The 19125-nt window shown below is 42.2% G+C and overlaps 1 protein-coding gene across 2 annotated transcripts in view; it reads right to left on the bottom strand.

The window, feature by feature from the left end:
• The window catches only part of SAMD12 (sterile alpha motif domain containing 12), a 499855-nt gene that overhangs the window by 58705 nt on the left and 422025 nt on the right, over positions 1-19125 (bottom strand). Inside the window, exon 5 of one of the 2 annotated variants that reach the window (XM_070477228.1) lies at positions 3415-11809. The exons of the other annotated variant lie outside the window; for it this stretch is intronic. Coding sequence (XP_070333329.1) covers positions 11787-11809 — 23 coding nt within the window. The 3' untranslated portion in view covers positions 3415-11786. Of the gene's footprint in view, positions 1-3414; positions 11810-19125 lie in introns of those variants that run through there. 2 annotated transcript variants of the gene reach the window in all.

Genomic DNA, 19125 nt, shown 5'->3' with positions numbered 1-19125 from the left:
TTTCTGTAAAAGAGAAAGTATTAACAATCCTAATGATCTCATAATCACCAGAAGTCTCCTTAACTGTGGACTGCTTTCTCTGGAACAAAAGACCTAGCACAGCAGACTACATTTACTAGGTCCTCTGAAGGGATTTTATATGATTCCGAATCATCCTAAGTTAACACATAATTCTTTTTTTTTAATTAATTTATTTTTTATTGAAGGATAATTGCTTTACAGAATTTTGCTGTTTTCTGTCAGACCTCACCATGAATCAGCCATAGGTATACATATATCCCCTCCCTTTTGGACCTCCCCCCATCTCCCTCCCCAACCCACCCCTCTAGGTTGACACAGAGCCCCTGTTTGAGTTTCCTGAGCCACACAGCAAATTCTTGTTGGCTATCTACTTTACACATGGTAATGTAAGTTTCCATGTTACTCTTTTCACACATCTCACCCTCTCCTCCCCTCTCCCCATGTCCATAAGTCTATTCTCTAAGTCTGTTTCTCCATTGTTGCCCTATAAATAAACTCTTCAGTACCATTTTTTTCTAGCTTCTGTATATTTGTGTTAGAATACCAGTACTTATCTTCCTCTTTCTGACTCACTTCACTCTGTATAGTAGGTTCTAGGTTCATCCACCTCAATAGAACTGACTCAAATTAGATTCATCCACCTCAATAGAACTGACTCAAATGTGTTCCTTTTTATGGCTGAGTAATATTCCCCTATGCATCTATACCACAACTTCATCCATTCATCTGTTGATGGGCATCTTGGTTGCTTCCATGTTCTAGCTATAGTAAATAGTGCTGCCATGAACAATGGGATACATGTGCCTCTTTTGATTTTTGTTTCCTCAGGGTATATGCCTAGGAGTGGGATTGCTGGGTCATGTAACACATAATCCTGACAGTGAACGTCCCATGACATAACTGTCCTTTTAATTAGAGTTGCTTTACAGTGTCATGTTCGTCTCTGCTGTACACCAGGGGGACTCAGCTTTTTGTACACATATCTCCCCTCTTTTGGGGATTTCCTTCACATTCAGGTCACCACAGAGCACTGAATAGAGCTCCCTGACCTACGCAGTAGGATCTCATTAGTTATCTACTTTAGACTTGGAGCCAGCAGTGTATATACGTCAATCCCAATCTCCCCATTCCTCCCACCCCCACACCCCCCTTGGTAGCCATGTTCTCTCTGTTACAGTTTTATTCCACAGTTGCTATGTCCCTATTTTTGCTTGGTAAATAGAATCATCTATACCAGTTTCTTTCAGATTCCCCTTAAGTACGTAAGTGCTAGGGCTCAGTCATGTCCAACTCTTTGTGACCCCACAGACTTCAGCCTGCCAGGCTCCTCTGTCCATGGGATTTTCCAGGCAAGAACACTGGAGTGGGTAGCCAGTCCCTTCACTATGGAATAATCCTAACACCAGGATTGAACCTGAGCCTCCTGCATTGCAGGTGGATTCTTTACCCTCTGAGCCACCAGGAAGTCCTAGATTCTACGTATATGTGTTAATACACTATATTTGTTTTTCTCTTTCTCACTCACTTCACTCTGTATGATAGTGTCTACCCTTGGTTCAAATAGGACCATCACATTTACCCAGGCAAGCATGAGTTCCTGAAATGCAGAGATGGCAGGAAAGCTTTCTTTGTACTGGCAAAGTGGTACTTAGGGGAATGTGCATACTTTTGGCTTGGCTTACCTAAAGCTACCTAGGTAACCTGCTACCATTCACCCACCTCTGACAACACCCACCTCTGGAAACATGTCTAGCTTTCATCTTTATTACCATGAGTTCATTTGCTTAACAAAGAGCTCATGGCAGTTGGTAGACTCAGCAGAAAGGAAGGAAATAAGGTGGGAAGAATTAGGAGCCAAGTTTAATTCAGTTCGCCTAACATTGTTGAGCAACTCTTATGTACCAAGAGATGGAGATACAAATGCAAATAAGATGAGTGTCCTACCCCACAGAGAGGGAAAAGAAAGGAGAAAGGTAAAATAGGTTAGAGATTGAGATGGCAAAAGGGAGAGAGGAGGAGATAAGATAGAGGTGTTGGAAGGTGAGGCAGAGAAAGGTATCAGAGAAGCACATAGAAAGGGAGCAGTGAGTTACAGGCAGAGAACTGACAGAGGAGAAGGAAGGAAATTATGAGGAATGGACCAAAAAAAAAAAAAAAAAAAAGGAAGGAAAAAATAGCCAAAAATGATTCAAGAAAAGTCAAGACAAAGAGGAGGTAGAGTTTGTAGGGGTCTAGTTTTACATCTTCTGAAGAAGTCCACTGACAAAAAAACATGCCCCATTTTCCATGTTCTTAACTTGTGTGAATAGAAAGTGGGAGAAAATTGTGCCTTTAGAGTTAAAGGGTGTGTAGACAGCTTTAGAAGTTTTATATATGCAGTCAGTAAACTAAAGTAAAAGGTTCTCCCCCGTTTTGTTTTTGGAAACCTTTTCTGGGGAAAACAAACCCTTCAAATCCCCCAAAACACTAGATTCGTTGTAAACATGTGATAATAATAATAATAATAAAAGGCAGTGAGTGTTTCCTTGCTTTTTCATGTGATTTACACGTCCTTTTTCCTTTTGGGGAAGGAAGTGTCTAATATCAATTGAGGCAATTTATCATATTCAGCAAAGTCATAGTGGCTTTAAGTACTCATTACAATGTTTCCTTGAGAAAGGGATTGGTGAAAATGGGAGTTTGGAGCAGATAAAATGGTCTATTGTTTATATTTGGTGCATTGTATTACTCAGTGGATTTTTTTGAGAAAAAACCAAGTTGGTGTCTTTTAAATACGTGGTGAGTGGAGTATATCTAGATGTTTGCTGAACTAGAGAACTGCCCTCGTATCTCTTAGGCAGGTGTTACTTGAAGGCATCTCAATTGATAAAATACAGATAGCTGACACTTGGTCATCACCTGAGAGAGACGGAGATAGAGGTGCTGGGGGATGCCATCAATCATGCAATGATAAGCACTTAAGACTCGCTGGGGTGAGAGTTAATTGGCAGGCCAGGATCTGTTGTGCCATCTCTTTCCAGGGTGTGAGTGTATCTGCGGAGGAAGAGAACTGTGTCTTTTACCCAGCTGCGCTCCACATGAAAGTGTTCAACGGTAATAGCCATCATGCTGGTGGGATTTGGTGCTGGGGAAATTCTGTGTGCTGGGAGTTGGAGGGAGGCCACCAATTCATTCCACATATATTATTTCTCCAGGAAACACAGCATAATTGAGGACAATTTTCCACCATGAATTGCATCATTAGCTAACACAGGGAAAGTGAAATGCTGCTAACTTTCTTTTTTTCTTTTGCAAAGCTGATGAGCTGAAGAAAATAGAAATGAAAAGTTTAATGTAATTTTTTTCCCAAGGATATAGGTTGAAAATCAGAATCAAAACACTTTTACACGGTAATAGAAATCCCACATTTTAATACATTGCCATGCACATAAGGAATCAAGTAATGCTGAATACAAAATAGTCAAATATACAAAATGATAAAGCAGATTTTCAAGCCTGATAGAGATCATGCTCACAGATACAAGGGGGCAAAAATCTGTAGTTTCATTTCTATCAATTTAAAAAGAATCATGCCCCCCCACCCCCGAAACTCTTTTTGAGGACAACCCAAAACACAAGGAAACATTATAAGAAAAATGTAAAGAAGACCCAAAGGGAATTGGCAAGTCGATAGCTGCTTAAGATATGGAAATCAGTAGTTCAAAATCGTGGTGTGCAATAATTCCTATGTTTAGAGAAAGAAGTTTCTAAACATTGTATGCCCTGGGAACTCAAGGAACTAAAATGAACATCCAACAGAAAAGGCACTCTTATTTTACTACATAACCAGCTTGTGCCCTCCTTAAGTCTAGTCTTGGGAATTTTTCTAGGGTGCATAGAGAAAAAAAAAAACCACAGTTGTGGGCAATGAATAAGGAAAATATTTAATTAACCACTCTTAGGGGACTAAGAGATTTCAGACTGCTGGTTTAACTACTCAAGGAAGCTATAAAAATGTCTCTCATTTATGTAGGCTTTTGTGTTATGAAATGTGCTTTTATAGCCATGTTTGTTAGTGTTTGTGAAATAGTGAACTTTTTTTTTTTGGTCAGAATTTTTTCCACTCATATGCAACTGAAAGCACTCATTTTATATTCAGTTCACATGGTGTGATTTTTCTTCCTCTTCCTTTCCTAGCACAAAGACACCAGCTCATCTAGGAAGTTCGATGTGGCTGTTTCCTGTGACCTGCAATTCATCAACTTCATTGGCCTTCTTGGACCTAGGGATTGGCAATCTTCACCTGCACTCAGCCCAGCCTGAGCTCTCTCCCTCAGCTCGGTCACAGCGCTCTAAACCTTTGGGAGGCGGAGGTAAATGGTCACCCTGGCCATGGGTTCGGCAGACTAGCCCCCATGTATTGTGTGTGCATATAAAATGCTTGAGTTACCTTTACCTTTTTTATAAGTTGTACCAAAACATCTACTGAAGTTCCTTCCTAAGTAGCATTCTCTCAAATAATTTGGTAGCTTCCCCAAAATGTCAATTGTTGCTTTCTTACCGTTTTATTTTTTAGCATCCCAGAATGGACTCAGTAAAAGCAGCTATGAGGGAAAGGCACAATACAAGGGAAAGGAACTCATTGATGAAAGCCCATAGCCCTGCTCACCATGATGAATATACAGACATTGGTGATACAGAATAGCTTCTCCCCTTAGCTCAATTTAGCCTCCAAACAACTCTGTCTGCTAAGGCAGAACAGGTAACATCCCAGACAGATGAGCAAAGGCCCAGAGAGACGCACGATTTCTCTTGAATGCAAGTATTCTTGAATTTGAAACGGTTTCCCCTTTATCAGAGCATTGCCAGTCTCCACAGAATTCTAAGAATAATTCAAGTACAGAAACAACGGTTCAACATTTTCTTTTCTTGGGTACTTTTGATGGCTAATATGTAATCATGTTACAATATTGATCTTTTCTAAAATTTTGTGTACAGCTGTTTAATTTGGTACCTAACGATATTAAATAGTTGGATTAACTGGAACTACAGCAGGTATGATGGAGTGACACAAGAGTTTTAGTGGAATTCGTTTCAAAACATTTGTGCTGCCTTGGTTTTTCGGCAGATGAATTGCTTCTGTGCCAATCCCGACTGAGACAGGGCAGGGTCAAGAAGCTGGCTTTATTCAGCTCTCTGAAATATAAACTTCCACTTGTTAAATCATGGTTTCCTCAAACATGGCCACATAAGGATAGCGTTTTTTGACTGGGGAAAGGAAAGTAAGGGGTGTTGGAATCACTCAGAGCCCCTGAGAGCCTTCTAATTCTCTTTGAGTGAATTTAAGCAAGTGGAACCCTGACTACCCCAAGTGGGAGGTCAACTCAGCAAAGAGGCTACTGCTTTTAGAAAGAGAAGGGTGACATGATGGGAGAGTGGGATTATGATGAAAAAGACACAGGTTCCAGTGTTCAAATGTGAATACTACCCCCTTGCACTCCCCCACTTCTCTTTAAGGTTTCCACCTATAAACAGGGGCCTTTTGATGTGAAAAAGAACCTGGTTATGGGTTTCAAAACTTCTGCAGCTGGTACACAGGGAAATATTTCTGGTCTTTTCTCAAATGTCTTAAATGGGAATTGGTGTGAAAATGAAGGTGTTAGTTGCTCAGTCGTTTCCGACTCTTTGCGACCCCATGGACTGTAGCCCACCAGGCTCCTCTATCCATGGGATTCTCCAGGCAAGAATACTGAAGTGGGTTGCCATTCCCTTCTCCAGGGGATCATTCCAACCCAGGGATTGAACCCTGGTCTCTTGCATGGCAGGCGGATTCTTTATCGTGTAGGCGTGCTCAAAAGCTGTGACAGAGTAAGCGGGAAGTGACCAATGCAAACATATAAATGCAGTTGATTGTGGCTTAAACACTGAAAATAGATATAAATAATTAGAATTGATTTAGGGAATCATCAAGGATCAAGGTGGTACTCAAAATTCAGTTTGCATTTTTGGAATTATGCTTGAACAGGGAGTCTATTCAGAGCTTTAGAAGAGGTCTTTATAACATGTGTGCTACTTAAGAGGGAGGCCAGGCTGCCCTCTGGGAAGATGGGAGAAGACCAGGGTATGCTTGTGGATTGGAACAGGAGCGACCATCAAAGTATTTAATGGCTGGTGATTTTCTTCAAGATTATGTCACAAAATCAGTACCCCCTCCTCTGAGAGAACAATGATCTAAATAATGAGTCTCATTTTAGAATTTTCTTGGGGGTAAAGCATTTGAATATATTTTCATAGGAATTGGGGGTGGGGGTTGATGATTAAATACAACCATGTAAGACAGATCTGTGTGCTTTGGCACATCAACCCAGCCTAGAATTCCAACCATAGTAGCTGTGTGTGTGCTAATGTGCCAAGGCCACGTGAAAGCAGCCTATTCATTTCCTTTGATCCAAATGGTTGAAATTTAAAAGGCTATAAACAATGCAGAAGGCAACCAGCATAAAAGATTTTAGGAGTTAGTATCTCCAACTTTGGCTTAATTTAACAGTCTCCTTGTTTACATCAAATGGCTGTTTCAATCACTGTCCTTTAAGCAAAAAGGCCTGGCTTTAAAAGCCTTTTTTTCTAAGACTTCCTTAAATGTTGGAGGTTTGGAAAACAAGGACAACAATGAAACAAACAATGAAACAATGAAATCCCAAGCCACTGGCTCCCAAGTCTGAAAAAGATATTGCATAATCAGAAGTAATGTTTAAATATCTATAACGTCAGCCAGTCACCTGCAATTCAATGCAAGTCATATGGTTACTTTGAAATGTTATGAGGCCTAAGCTGTTGGTGACTTGTAGTGTTTGATATAATTGTGGAAGGGAGCCTCTGAAGTAAGGATGCTTGGGGCTCTGCAAGATTTTAAAATAGCCCTGCATGTGGCAATGGGAACTCCAGATTTACAGTGCCTTGTATACCCCCCTTCTGCTGTTCTGTGTTCATAATTTCTCAGTCTGTGCTGCTGAGTCAGTCAGGGTTAGTCATTCAGTCCTTTCCGACTCTTTGCGACCCCACGGATGGCAGCCTGCCAGGCTTCTCTGTCCATGGAATTCTCCAGTTGAGCAGGATGTCTAAAACCAGTCCCATACTCAAAGGCACTTCTATCTGTCACAGGCAAATTTCACCCTGAAAAGTCAGATCTTAGTGCTTGCCGCACTTGCCCAGAATTTTCCCTGCAGAGCCAAGATGGTGGCCAGAAGAAACCAGGGTACCATTCTCCTAGCCATCTTCCCAAATGAGCATCTCCAGGGAAGGCTTTATTTTGTGCTTTTTATTAAGGGCTGGTGTAACCTCCTTGGTTAATTTTTCCTCAAGCTTCCCACAGGTGGTTCACCTTCAAAAGAAGGCTCCCCATCTCCTTCCTGGAGTAAGTCACCAGAGCAAAACAATGCAAACACAGCTCTCTTTGACCTTGAAGCTGTGTCTTAGAGCCAGGAATATTTCACATTAATAAAGCAGAACTCATAAGTGAGTTCTCTGGCTACAGGATGAGATGCACATCTCAGGAGACTAAGGAGAAGGACCTGCTTGTCTTTGAAACTGAGTCCCTGGCTATGTCCTGAGCAGGTGCATCTCCTGGGCTGTCCTCTCTTGTGATCTCATGGCCCTTGCTTTGATTATTGGCACTGACCTGCCATTACCACCACCCCCACCCCACCCCCAGATCAGAATCCCTGTCCCAGTGCTGTTTGGGCAACTAGCTTTCACCAAGATCAAACTTAAGAAGGAATTGTTAGTCAGTCCTGGGGAAAAAAGGTGACAACTATGTTTCTCTGTTTGAGTTCTTTATAGAATACTTGAGATCTACCCAAGAAACTATGTGAAAAGAAGAAAGAGATTAAAAGAAAAAAAACCCCACAAAAAAGCAAGAAAGTGAGGTGGAGGGGGTGTGGGAGAGGTGAATAAAAACAGCCTTTAAGGCATAGAAGAATTGATGTTTTTAAAGATTAAGTTTTTAAAAAGAGACGACAGGCAGCTTTAAGTCTAGTTGTCAAGTAACAAAATTACTCTAAAGAATGCAGAGGAAAGCATCACAAAGAATGAAGCTGCTTAATGCACTGGAAGAGGAGGTTTCGGTAAAACGAAAGCACTAAGGGGGTCTTGAAAACTTTTCTTCCAGTAGACTTGCATTGTTCCTATCCCAAAACAATTATGTGACATTTGCAGACAAAGAAAGCATCTGCAAGAAACAAGAGGGTGCATCTATTAGAGGTTTTAACCCTTTGTTTATATTCTCAGGTAAGGTTGATATTCTTTTCCCTTTGAAGGTTAAAAAAGAAGCTTAATTCCCCCAGAATGAAGGACTGTTTGCCTCTGTCTGGGCAACCGAGAAGGGACTCTGGAGGGGACCCAGGTTATTTCCCGTCGTCTGGAGGTAGAAGTGGATGGAGCCTCACAGAGCCTATGCAGGGAATCAAAGACACGCCATTACCCACAAGAAAGATAGTGTCTCTGTCCCCTAGGTGCATCTTAAACTACTCGGGTGATGGACTTTTTACCCTAGCAGAACCACCAATGCCCTGCATATTCCAATTCAGTTCTGGAGCCTGAACTGAGCTTATCCGCCTTGGCACCCTAAAGAGTCTGATAATTATCCGTTTCTGTTCATTCCCAAGAGTGCCTTTCCTGTGTGAGTGTAGGGGCCAGACTTTTAATAAAAGGTGCAGCGCAAGTTCAAGTAAGAGGAAAAGTTAATGCATCAACAGTTTACAGCCCTTAGACATTAAAGCCTTTATAGTCTTCCTCCCCATTTCCTGCCTCCTACGAAACAAAACTCAACAGAGCCATCTCTGGGAGGTAACATGTCCTACACGCATCTTGGGAAGAAGGTGCAATGCAGCAGGGAGCAGCCATGGGTAACTGTGGGTCAGCACAGAACAAAGAATCCCAAGGCTGAGAAGGAGATCGCTTCCCCAGTTTTGCTGGTTTAGGTTGTGACTGTTCTGGATTTAAGCCACCACGTTTCCAAAACCATGCCCTCAAATGATTTCAAACAGAGGGCGACAGTTTGGAAAACAGTAGTAGTTCATATGCAAATATGTGGTACGTGCCAGGAATTAAGGCATTTTTAGAGGAGCCATCTTCAATGGGGCTCTTTCATTGTCTCCATCTTTGCTCTCTCTTATTTCCACCTTCACCCACTACCTTTAAAAAACTGTCCAGCACACTTTGATTCAAAAGAAAAGGGCTAGACAACTCTACTTATTTACTTGTTCATAACATATTTTGCAAAAGCCAAAGTAAGGATGAATCACCATCACTTAATGAACATCTATCTGCACCACAAAGCATGTTCGGTTTTCCAAGGGTGTCAACAGTCATTAACGTTCCCGGCTAAACCGATGCATTCCTAGCTACAGTATCTCAGCACCTGGCAGTAGTTCTGTTGAGTTCGTCAGGCCCAATTCTGTGTCTGCTGGACTAGTTATAAAACTGGGCTTTCAGAGAACCCAGCATAATGATGAATGGCTGTTTCTGTAGAAGGGATGGGAATATAGATGACCAGGGTGGACATCAAGAGAAGCAACTGAAAGTTGCTTTGGGAAGCTCTCATCAGCTAAATCTGGGTGCCGGAAGGGTTGGCTGTACATAACGGATGCAAATAAATGGCCTGATACTGTCCATTACCTCCCCCTCTGCTGCCTGCTTCCTCAGTCAAGGGAACTGTGCACGACCGTTTCCCCTACATTGCTCTGGAGGAGTGAATGCTGTCTGAATTCAGTTTTCACTGTGGAAAAGGTGGGGTTCGGACAGTGTTTGGGAGGAGGAGATATAAGGGCAGAGAGCATCTACCTTGAAAATGATAGTGCCGCAGCTCAATGCTTGGCACATTAGATGCTCAATAAACACTTGATGACTAAAGAATGGAACAAACGAAAGACTGGAGTGAGCTTTGCTGTTGGAATTGAACCGCTGGAGATAGGAGGTGGAGACTGAGGTGTCCAGGGGCATTGGCAGCCAGGCTTTGGCCTCTTAATTTTGGATCTGTAAAGAATTACAGTGTTGGTCCTGATGTTGACCCACCAAAGGGCCGGATCTCGGTGGTGACTGAAGCTCCTGTGAGTTCCCTCTGGGAAGCCCCCTTCTTTGGCACCACAGCCTGCAGGCTCTTGGTGAGTCATCTGGCCTGGTGACTCACCTGAATCACCTTCGGATCTCCCTCCTTCCCTGTAAAGCTTCCAAATCTCAGGCGGGGATGTTTTCTAATGGGCTGTGCATTTCCTGATACCCCCAGGGGAGGAAAGATGTGGGAGAACAGACAATGAGTGTGTGTCTGGTGACCCTCTAAAATGCCAAGCTTGCTTGTGCTGGCTGGGTCACAGGGTTGTTACATGTATTTAAAGAAAAGTCTCCTATGCCTGCGAGCCACAGACTGGGATTGTGGGCACACAGAACATACTTGGCTGAGTTTCTGATTCAGTCTACTTTACATTTTCAGGGAAAAAAAATGCCTAAAGCATGATGAAGGGTCAGTCAACATGAACATTCCTCTAATTCCTAAAGACAAGCAATAACTGGGTTGACTGGCATCCCAGACTGTGCTTTGTTGTAAAACATAGTAAAAAATATTAGTTAACAGGTATAATTCCAGATAGGATTAAAAAGGACTAGTAGGTTCTCTTCTGAGGAAGAAAACCTAGTGTGCGATTGGAAACTCCTGCTTCTCTAGACATGCAGGGGGTCACTTGCTATTTTTCCCTCTTTAGAGAGTTGAGATCAAAACTTGACCTAAAGAGTTTTCCAAAGTGTTAAAGTCACACCCCTTTATTCTTCTGTCCTTACTATCAACTTACCATAGTCTAAGATGAAAATGTGGCCATTCCCCCCATTTTTGGTGAAAGAACTCTTCTAGAGAAAGAGACACTATGTGTCCTGGCCAATTAGAAGTCTCCTGTGTTTGAGTGTGTGGATGTGCTTGTGGTAAGATGTGCCCAAGAAGAGGAAACGACCACCATTCCCCAGGCCCACCGTCACCTCCCTTTGGTGCTGTAAGAAATCCAGTTGTTCCGTAAACTGTCAAGAGGTTAAGTCTAACAGTATTGTGGCCATATTTACCAATCTGTCCCAAACTATGGGATATATGCTGGGAGTGGAGTCTCGCCTTGGACAGTCTGAGCCAAAACAGGATAAAATTTATAAGAAAGAAGAAAGAACTTGTTTTCTCACATATACTCAACGTGCTGATTTGTTTCAGTGTAGGGTTATCATGTAAAGTGCTGAAGAGTTGGACAGACTACCTTGAGACACCATAACTAACACAATCGAGACATGTTTATACTCCTACCAGGGCATAATATTGTGAACACTTCCACTGAGATTGCAGGACTGCTGTAATTTTTTTTTTCTAACACATCATGCCATCTGCACACATAATAAAATAATCCAGTAGTTGCCATGCTAAAACAGGACCTGGAGTGAAGGGCACAGACAGCTCCCCAAAGGGAGCTTCAGTATGCACAGTGATGAAAACTGGAAGCAATTTTCCAGCCAATGGTCTGCCAATGACCACTTGGAACAAGCTGGCACTGTATATTATGCACCTCATTTAAAAATCCAGAGCAAACTAAGATTTTCCAAAGCCGGTAATCTTGACTGAATGGGTGGTTTTCCAGTTAATCTGGTTAATCTGTCAATGCTCCAAGGATATCTTCTGGCAGTGCCATGAGTTAGTCTTTCTGTGAGGAACAGGCCATGTTCGTATTGACTGGCAGGACAGCAGCTTGGAAGGCTAACTGCATTTATGGAGAACCTTCGGCTGAGGCTGCAAGAGAAAAAAGGAGAAAACATGATAAATTTCTTTATATTCCCATATTCTGGTATGTGGCAATAATCATATTCAAACAAACCTTAACATCCTTAGGTCAAAGAGAAAGCTCTAGTGGAGGTAACAGTGATTCAACTCCAAGGCAAATACAATGATGGCTTGTATTCTTGAAACGTCCTTCCTTTTTTTTTCCCAGAGCGTGGAAGATATCTGTCTCAGGGACATGCGAACTTGAATGCAAGGAAGGGGAAAACCAGATCCCTGGAGCAGGCACTCGGCCCTCTGACAGGGCTGTGGTTTGGGAACCCATGCTGTACACTGTGGGGTTTCATGCATTTACTTGATCCGCAAGATCAGATTGGGAATGGTGTGGAAGCATTTCAGGGTGGGGTGATGTGTATAGTCGGTAGCAGGGGCACTTCATTCTGCATTAAGAAGCTTTCCCAGGATAAAACCTAGAACGAAATATTGGAAGCAGTATGGGTGGAGGTCCTCCCTTTGTTAGTTGAAAAGGCAGACTGGCTGAGTAGGTTAGCGATTAGGTAGAGAAAGTCATTAAAACCTGAGCAGATTGAACTACTTGAAGGGCAAACGTGCTCTTGACCTTGGGAATGCTAGTACAGATATATTTGTCTAATTTTTCAAACTTCATTTTCTAATTGCCTTTTATTTTATCTCAGTACTCCCTACAGATCCTATACAATATACACAGGTCTTCACTAATTAATAAAAGAGCACAATTGGATATTTTGCTCAGAAAAATATTTCGATATTAGCTTTATTTAGTACCCCAAACTATTGGGCAATGGAGAGAAATCAAAAGTTCTTACTGTTTAAAAAAAAAAATTCCTAGGCTTTAAAACAGGCTTTTCAAAACATGAGAGAATGCACAATTTATAAGTGTTTCATTAAAACTTCTGATTTTTGAGACAAAAGTAAGGTGCTATTTCAGTGCATTAAATATAAAATAATATACACTACTGATAAGACTGTAATGAAAGTAGAATATTAATATATTGCTGGTGGCATTGTAAGCTAGAAAAATATTTATTTTAAAATAAATTTATTTACTTAAAAAATATTAAAAATTCACATTCATTGACTCTGTTCCCATTCCAGGAGTGCATCCTAAGGAAATATTCTAAAAAAAATGAAAGAAGCTATATGCACAAATGTGCAATCCAGAGGTTATTTATAAAAGTGGAAAATGTAGAAAACAACCAGTTTCCTATTGTGAAAAACTTAGGTTAAGTAAATTATAGTTCATTAATAAGATGAGTGATTACATGACCATTATGATGATTATGTTAGCAACATGGTAAACAGTTATGAACAATGGTGAACAATACAAAACTCATGTCCACACTGCTTTGTTTAAAGTGGATAACCAACAAGGACCTGCTGTGGAGCACAGGGAACTCTGCTCAGTGTTACATAACAACTGATGTGGGAAAAGAATTTGAAAAAACCAAACAACACAACAGATGCAAGTCTATGTATAACTGAATCACTTTGCTGTACATCTGAAAATATCACATTGTTAATCAACTCCACTTCAAAATAAAAAGTTAAAAAAAACTTACACATACGTATAGAAAAGAAATGGAGGGAAAAGTGAAGGCTTTAGGACTTTTATTTATTGTTGTCATGATGTTTTACAAAAGAACAACAAAAATTCAGTTCACGAGGGTGCAGCTTTGATCCATAAGCACTGGCTAACTAAAGCATCCACAGTTATTTTCATTCACTAATACTACTAAGAAGATAAATATTTATAATTTGATTAAGAGACAACATTCTAGTATTATTAAAGGGGGTTAAAAACTGATGCAAGTAAAAATCTTTCATCCAAGCCAACCCATAAAGGAACTGTATAGCTGGAATGTATAGGAGGAAATGGCAAACCACTCCAGTATTCTTGCCTGGTGAAATCCCATGGATGGAGGAGCCTGGTGGGCTATATATAGTCCATGAGGTCTCAAAAAGTCGGACACAACTGAAGCAACTTAGCACACAAGCAAGCACACACGCACAGCTGGAATAACAGATTTCTAGGAATCTGACAGTACATACTATCACTCAGACTTTTGCTAAAATCAACTCTGGAAAATGTGTGACCTTGAAAAAGAATTATTAAGAATAACATAAATTTAATGCATCCATCTCCCCTCCTAAATTTTTGAAGGTGCTACCACATCTTACTGTGTGTCTTCCTAATGCAAAGTGTTGTGCCAAATATACAGAACATGCTTAATAAATGGTTGTGAAATAATGAAGAAGAAAGTGATGTTGGAGAAGGAGAGGTTTTTCTCTTTTTTAGGGCTTAATTCAATATCTAATTTTACTGGAGATTTAATCCTGTAGTTGGGGCTGCAAATGAGTGGGAATTGTGCCTGTTTCTTTCTCAAATCTAAGGACTACTTGGGCTTCCCAGGTGGTGCAGTAAAGAATCCGCCTGCCAATGCAGGAGGCATGGGTTCGATCCCTGGGTGGGGAAGATCCCCTGGAGGAAGGCATAGCAACCCACTCCAGTATTCTTGCCTGGAGAATTCCATGGACAGAGGGGCCTGGCAGGCTACAGCCATGGAGTTGCAAAGAGTTGGACATGACTGAGTACGCATGCATGCACATGAGGACTACTCAAGGAACATGCGCATCCCAGAAATGACCATGTGTGGATTTGCAACTAGTGAAGAGTAAGAAGTTCTCATGTCTTTTTTTTCAACATTACTATTGAATGGTTTAGGCATCCTGGGAGCTATTCCCTTCCTTAGTGCAATAGCTTCAGAGTCCAGCATGAGCAGGGCCCCATCAGAGTCCAGTGATTGAAGAGCATGAGCTCCTGAGTCAGGCAGATCTGGTTGATATCCCAGGCTCACCACTTAGCAACTACGGGATATTGAACATGTTAGTTTCTCCAAACCTCAACAGCCTCACATTTAAAATGGTGATCATAATTCCCACCTCACTGGGTTGATGTAATGTGGAAATGAGTTCACAGAAAAAGTTCTTTGCATGGTGTTTGGCAAACAGTCAATATCTGCTAAGTGATGGGTACTTATTATTATTACTACTGAAACTTTTCAAAATTCCCTAGAGAAACTAGAAATACAATTAGGTTAGTGTACTAATGCCACTGCTAGGGGTCAGAAACCAGAAACAACACAGCCCCGAGACCAAGCCTTTGCCCCCTCCAGCGATGGGTAACATTCCCCTCACCTGCCAAGGCCACAGTGAATGCAGCTGGCTTCCCCTCTCACCCAGATTAGTGCTGATGCCAACAGACAGTTCTGTGATAAGGACAGTTTACAAGAGACACTTGAAAGGCAGGAAGAAGCTGGTCCTGGAGACAAAGGCCAGCCTGGAGAGGATTCAAGAACATGCCTGGGACTGAGAGTGTCCCATGTCACCTCCCCCTACTCCAGCCGCAAGGTAGTGTTTGGGATAAAAGAAAAGACGGTGTGTGCGGGCAGCCCCATCCCTCACGGGTTGGAGAAGAAAGAAGACTTCGTCTCTTAAAACGGTTGTTCAGTGTCTTCCATTCAACGAGAAGGGCCATATCTTCTATCTGAAAGTGTCTCTCCTATGACTCATGTTTAGAGGACTTTGGGGTGGGCCTGAATGCACTCTGACAATTTATAGCAGGAGTGAGATGCACCGTCCAAAGGAGGGAGACCCAGAGTTGCCTCCACAACAATCAATAAGAAGCAGAACTGGCCTTCCCTGGTGGCTCAGTGGTAAAAAATTCACCTGCCAATGCAGGAGACACGGGTTCAATCCCTAGTCCTGGAAGATCCCATATGCCTTGGAGCAACTAAGCTCGTGTGTCACAACTACCGAGCCTGTGCTCTAGCGCCTGGGAGCTGCAACTACGGAAGCCTGCTCACCCTAGGGCCTGTGCTCAGCAACAAGAGAAGCCACCACAATGAGGAGCTGGTGCAGTGCAACTATAAAGTAGCTCCTGCTCGCTGCAACTAGAGAAAAGCCTGCATAGCAATGCAGACCCAGCTTAGCCAAAAACAAATAAATAGGGATCTTCCTGACCTGGGGAGTCAAACCTGCATCTCTTAGGTCCTCTGCATTGGCAGGTGGGTTCTTTACCACTAGCGCGACCTGAGAAGCCCTGATAAAGAAAGAAAATCATAAAAAAATAAGAAGCAGAACTAATATTCACTGAGCAGCTATGATGGCCAGCTAAGATTTCATAGGCGCTCACTGAGTCCCCACTGCCATCTTTGAGGGCTGAATTGCATTATCCTCACAACACACCTAGAAAAAATGAGGCCAGGTTCATTAACTTGTCACAGCCGTCCTGCTGAAGTGCCCAGAGCTGAGACGGGAAAGCAGATCTGTTCTCACCACAGTGCTTTCCTGACTCAATAGGAAACATGTATTAGGAAAGCGAGTTGCTAACTCCAATAGGAATTCAGGAGACAAAGCAAGTAGCTGCGTCTGTATTAAAAAATGCTCATCAAATGTGAACCCTACACACAAAGAGCCCTAAATAAGAGGTTTGGCCTAGAGAAAGTACATTTCTGTCTCACAGTTTAAAAGCTGTCCTGTGTTTAGAGCAGTGGTTCTCAGCTGGGTCCAAATTTTTTCCCATTTGGCAACGTCAGGAGACATTTCTGGTTGTCATACTACCAGCATCTAATGGGTGGAAGCCAGGGACCCTGCTGAACATCCTGGGATGCATAGGACAGACCCTCGTTTCAATTATCCAGCTCAAAATGTCAATAGTGCTGAAGTTGGTTTAGAGGGTACAGGTCCTTGTGTATCTTCTATTCCTGGTTGTGAGTCAAATATATCACTCCCAAAATAGGCCAAGATAAAAACCAACTTAAGTGTGCCTCTTGTGTGTACAGGAAATAAGGCTAATTTCAAACCTCACTCCCCTCTTCTCTTCATCATTTGCTCATTTTATTTGATTTTATATTCAATGTAATCAAAACCTCTGATACTAAATCATTTCTAACTTTTAGAACCCTCACAGGCATACTATTATAAGAATCAAGATGGGATGTTTTAAACAGGTATGCTCAATTAATTAATCAGTAGGTATGGAAGGAGTTAGGAGATAAAAGAAGGACAAAGAAAGATTTATGTGGCAATAAAACTCAACTCTGCTCACCAGCCCTCTGGTGGGAGAAGGCACATGAGTTCTCAGCTCCACTGGTTTCATTTCTGCCACTACCAGTCCTCTTGATGGTTTCAGGAGGGGGGTGTTCACCTCCTGAGAATGTGATGAAAAAATCAGTGCTACCTCTGACTGGATGAAGATGGAGGTCAGAATCTCAGAGAAGATGAGTATCAGGAGAGCAGAGGACTTGGGTTCAGGGCAATAAAACACACAAACTAGTCTGTAACTTCTCAAAACCCTTCGTAAACTGGAATCCATAATGACTCTGTGATGGTTAATTTTATGTGTCAATGTGACTGGGCCATGGGGTGGCCAGATAGTTGATTAAACATTATTCCGGGTGTGTCTGGGAGGGTGTTTCTGGATGAGATTAACATTTGAATCAGTAGACTGAGTCAAGCAAGTTGCTTTCTCTAATGTGGGTGGTCCCCATCCAGTCAATTGAAGACCTGAGTAGAATAAAAGGCTGATTTAGGGAGAATTCATTCTCTTTGCCTGTGTTTGAGTTGGGATATCTGGCTTTTCCTGCCTTTGCACTTGGGCTTGAACTGGAATTTATACCATCAGCTCTTTTGGGTCTCCAGCTAGCTGACTACAGATCCTTGGCTTTCTCAGCCACCAAAATTGTGTAAGCCATTTTTTGCAATATCTATCTATCTCTTTACTATCTCTCTCTCTCTCTCTATTATCTCTCCCTCTCTCTCTAGATAGATGGATCTATAGATAGATATACAAATATATCTCCTATTGGAGACCAGTATCTCCTACTGATCCTGTTTCTCTGGATAACATCAACTAACTCAGAGCCTATAGACCACAATGACCACGGCAGTAAAAACTATCCTTAACTAAGTAGTCTGTGTCAAGCATTGTGACATTTTGCAGCAACTTGAGGAGGTAGACCCGTGACCTCACTTTACAGATAAAGAAAGTCAGGCTTGGGGAGATAAAGGACCTTAGAGAAGCTGCAGCCTTCAGGCCAGCCTATGACCCTCAACCTGATTATGACACATCCGGGGCCCCTTGATGCCACAAGTGCTAAGAAGACACACGAGGGCCCAAAGCCCCATGGGAAGACCTTTAGGCAATCATTTATGCCCAGGTTGGGTAGGAAGGCCTTGATTTCCATCTTCTACCCTCTCAGCCCTCAATTTTATTGTTTCAGTTAGAATGTGAAGGACTCCAGATACTGTAAGGGTAGTCTTTCTGGTGCTGGCTTTGCAGTCATGATCAGCTTGGGGTGCTGCCTCTCTGTACAGAGTGTGTGAGTTCCTGAGATGAGTGAAATTAGACACACACACACACACACACAGAGGAAGAATGCACTTGTGTACAAGCTGCCCCTTTCCTTTTCCTCAGCACTAAGGGAAAAAATGCCCCACTGACACTACTCATCCCCTTCCTGCTCTACTACAAATGAAACTGCTAGTCTACACGATGAGGCTTAAACATCTCTCAGAAATCAGCTCTGGTTGCTGTGGGATAAGCTGAGTCTCTGAATTCCAGGGTGATAAGAACTTGGCCATTTTAGTCTGAGGTTCTCAAACTTGACTGCATCTGACTCATCTCAAGGAGCTTCTTACAATTTTTATTTTGTCCAGCCTCTCTCCAATTTCCCCTGATTCAGAGTGTCCAGAGGGAGGTCTAGAAATCTCTCTATTTAACAAGCAGCTTGGTGATTCTCACGAAACCAGCTTGGCACAAATCCATGGGCGCCCCTACATCTTCTCCTCAGTACTTAAATAGTAGTTATTTGTCTTTCAGAGAAAAGTGCGTGGACTGCGGGGGAAATTTGCTTTATAGTCTTGTTCACTTCATGAAATAAAATACCAAGAGTCCTGGATATAATATAGTGCAGTGATCCAAACACTGGGTTTTAGAGTGAGGCAGACAGGAGAGGCAAGACCTGAGCAAGCCATCCAATCCATTCAAAGCCCAGGTCCATCATCCCAGTATTGTTTAGTTTCTACAAGCCTATTCATGCATCAGCTACTTAATTAAGCAGACGAGCAACACTTGTTCCATTGAACATTTACTAAGATGTCCCCCCCTGCCTTGGGGGTTGCAGGGCTTGGAGAGTTTCCTGTCTCATTATACTTATCATGCTGTATTAGAATCACCTGATGATGTGTCTGCCTAATGCTTCTCCAACTTCACTGTGCTTGGAAATTCC

The sequence above is a fragment of the Odocoileus virginianus genome, chromosome 15 (genome assembly GCF_023699985.2).
Source record: "Odocoileus virginianus isolate 20LAN1187 ecotype Illinois chromosome 15, Ovbor_1.2, whole genome shotgun sequence".
In the NCBI taxonomy this organism is placed as follows: Eukaryota; Metazoa; Chordata; class Mammalia; order Artiodactyla; family Cervidae; genus Odocoileus; species Odocoileus virginianus.
This window is presented reverse-complemented; position numbering and strand designations above follow the sequence as displayed.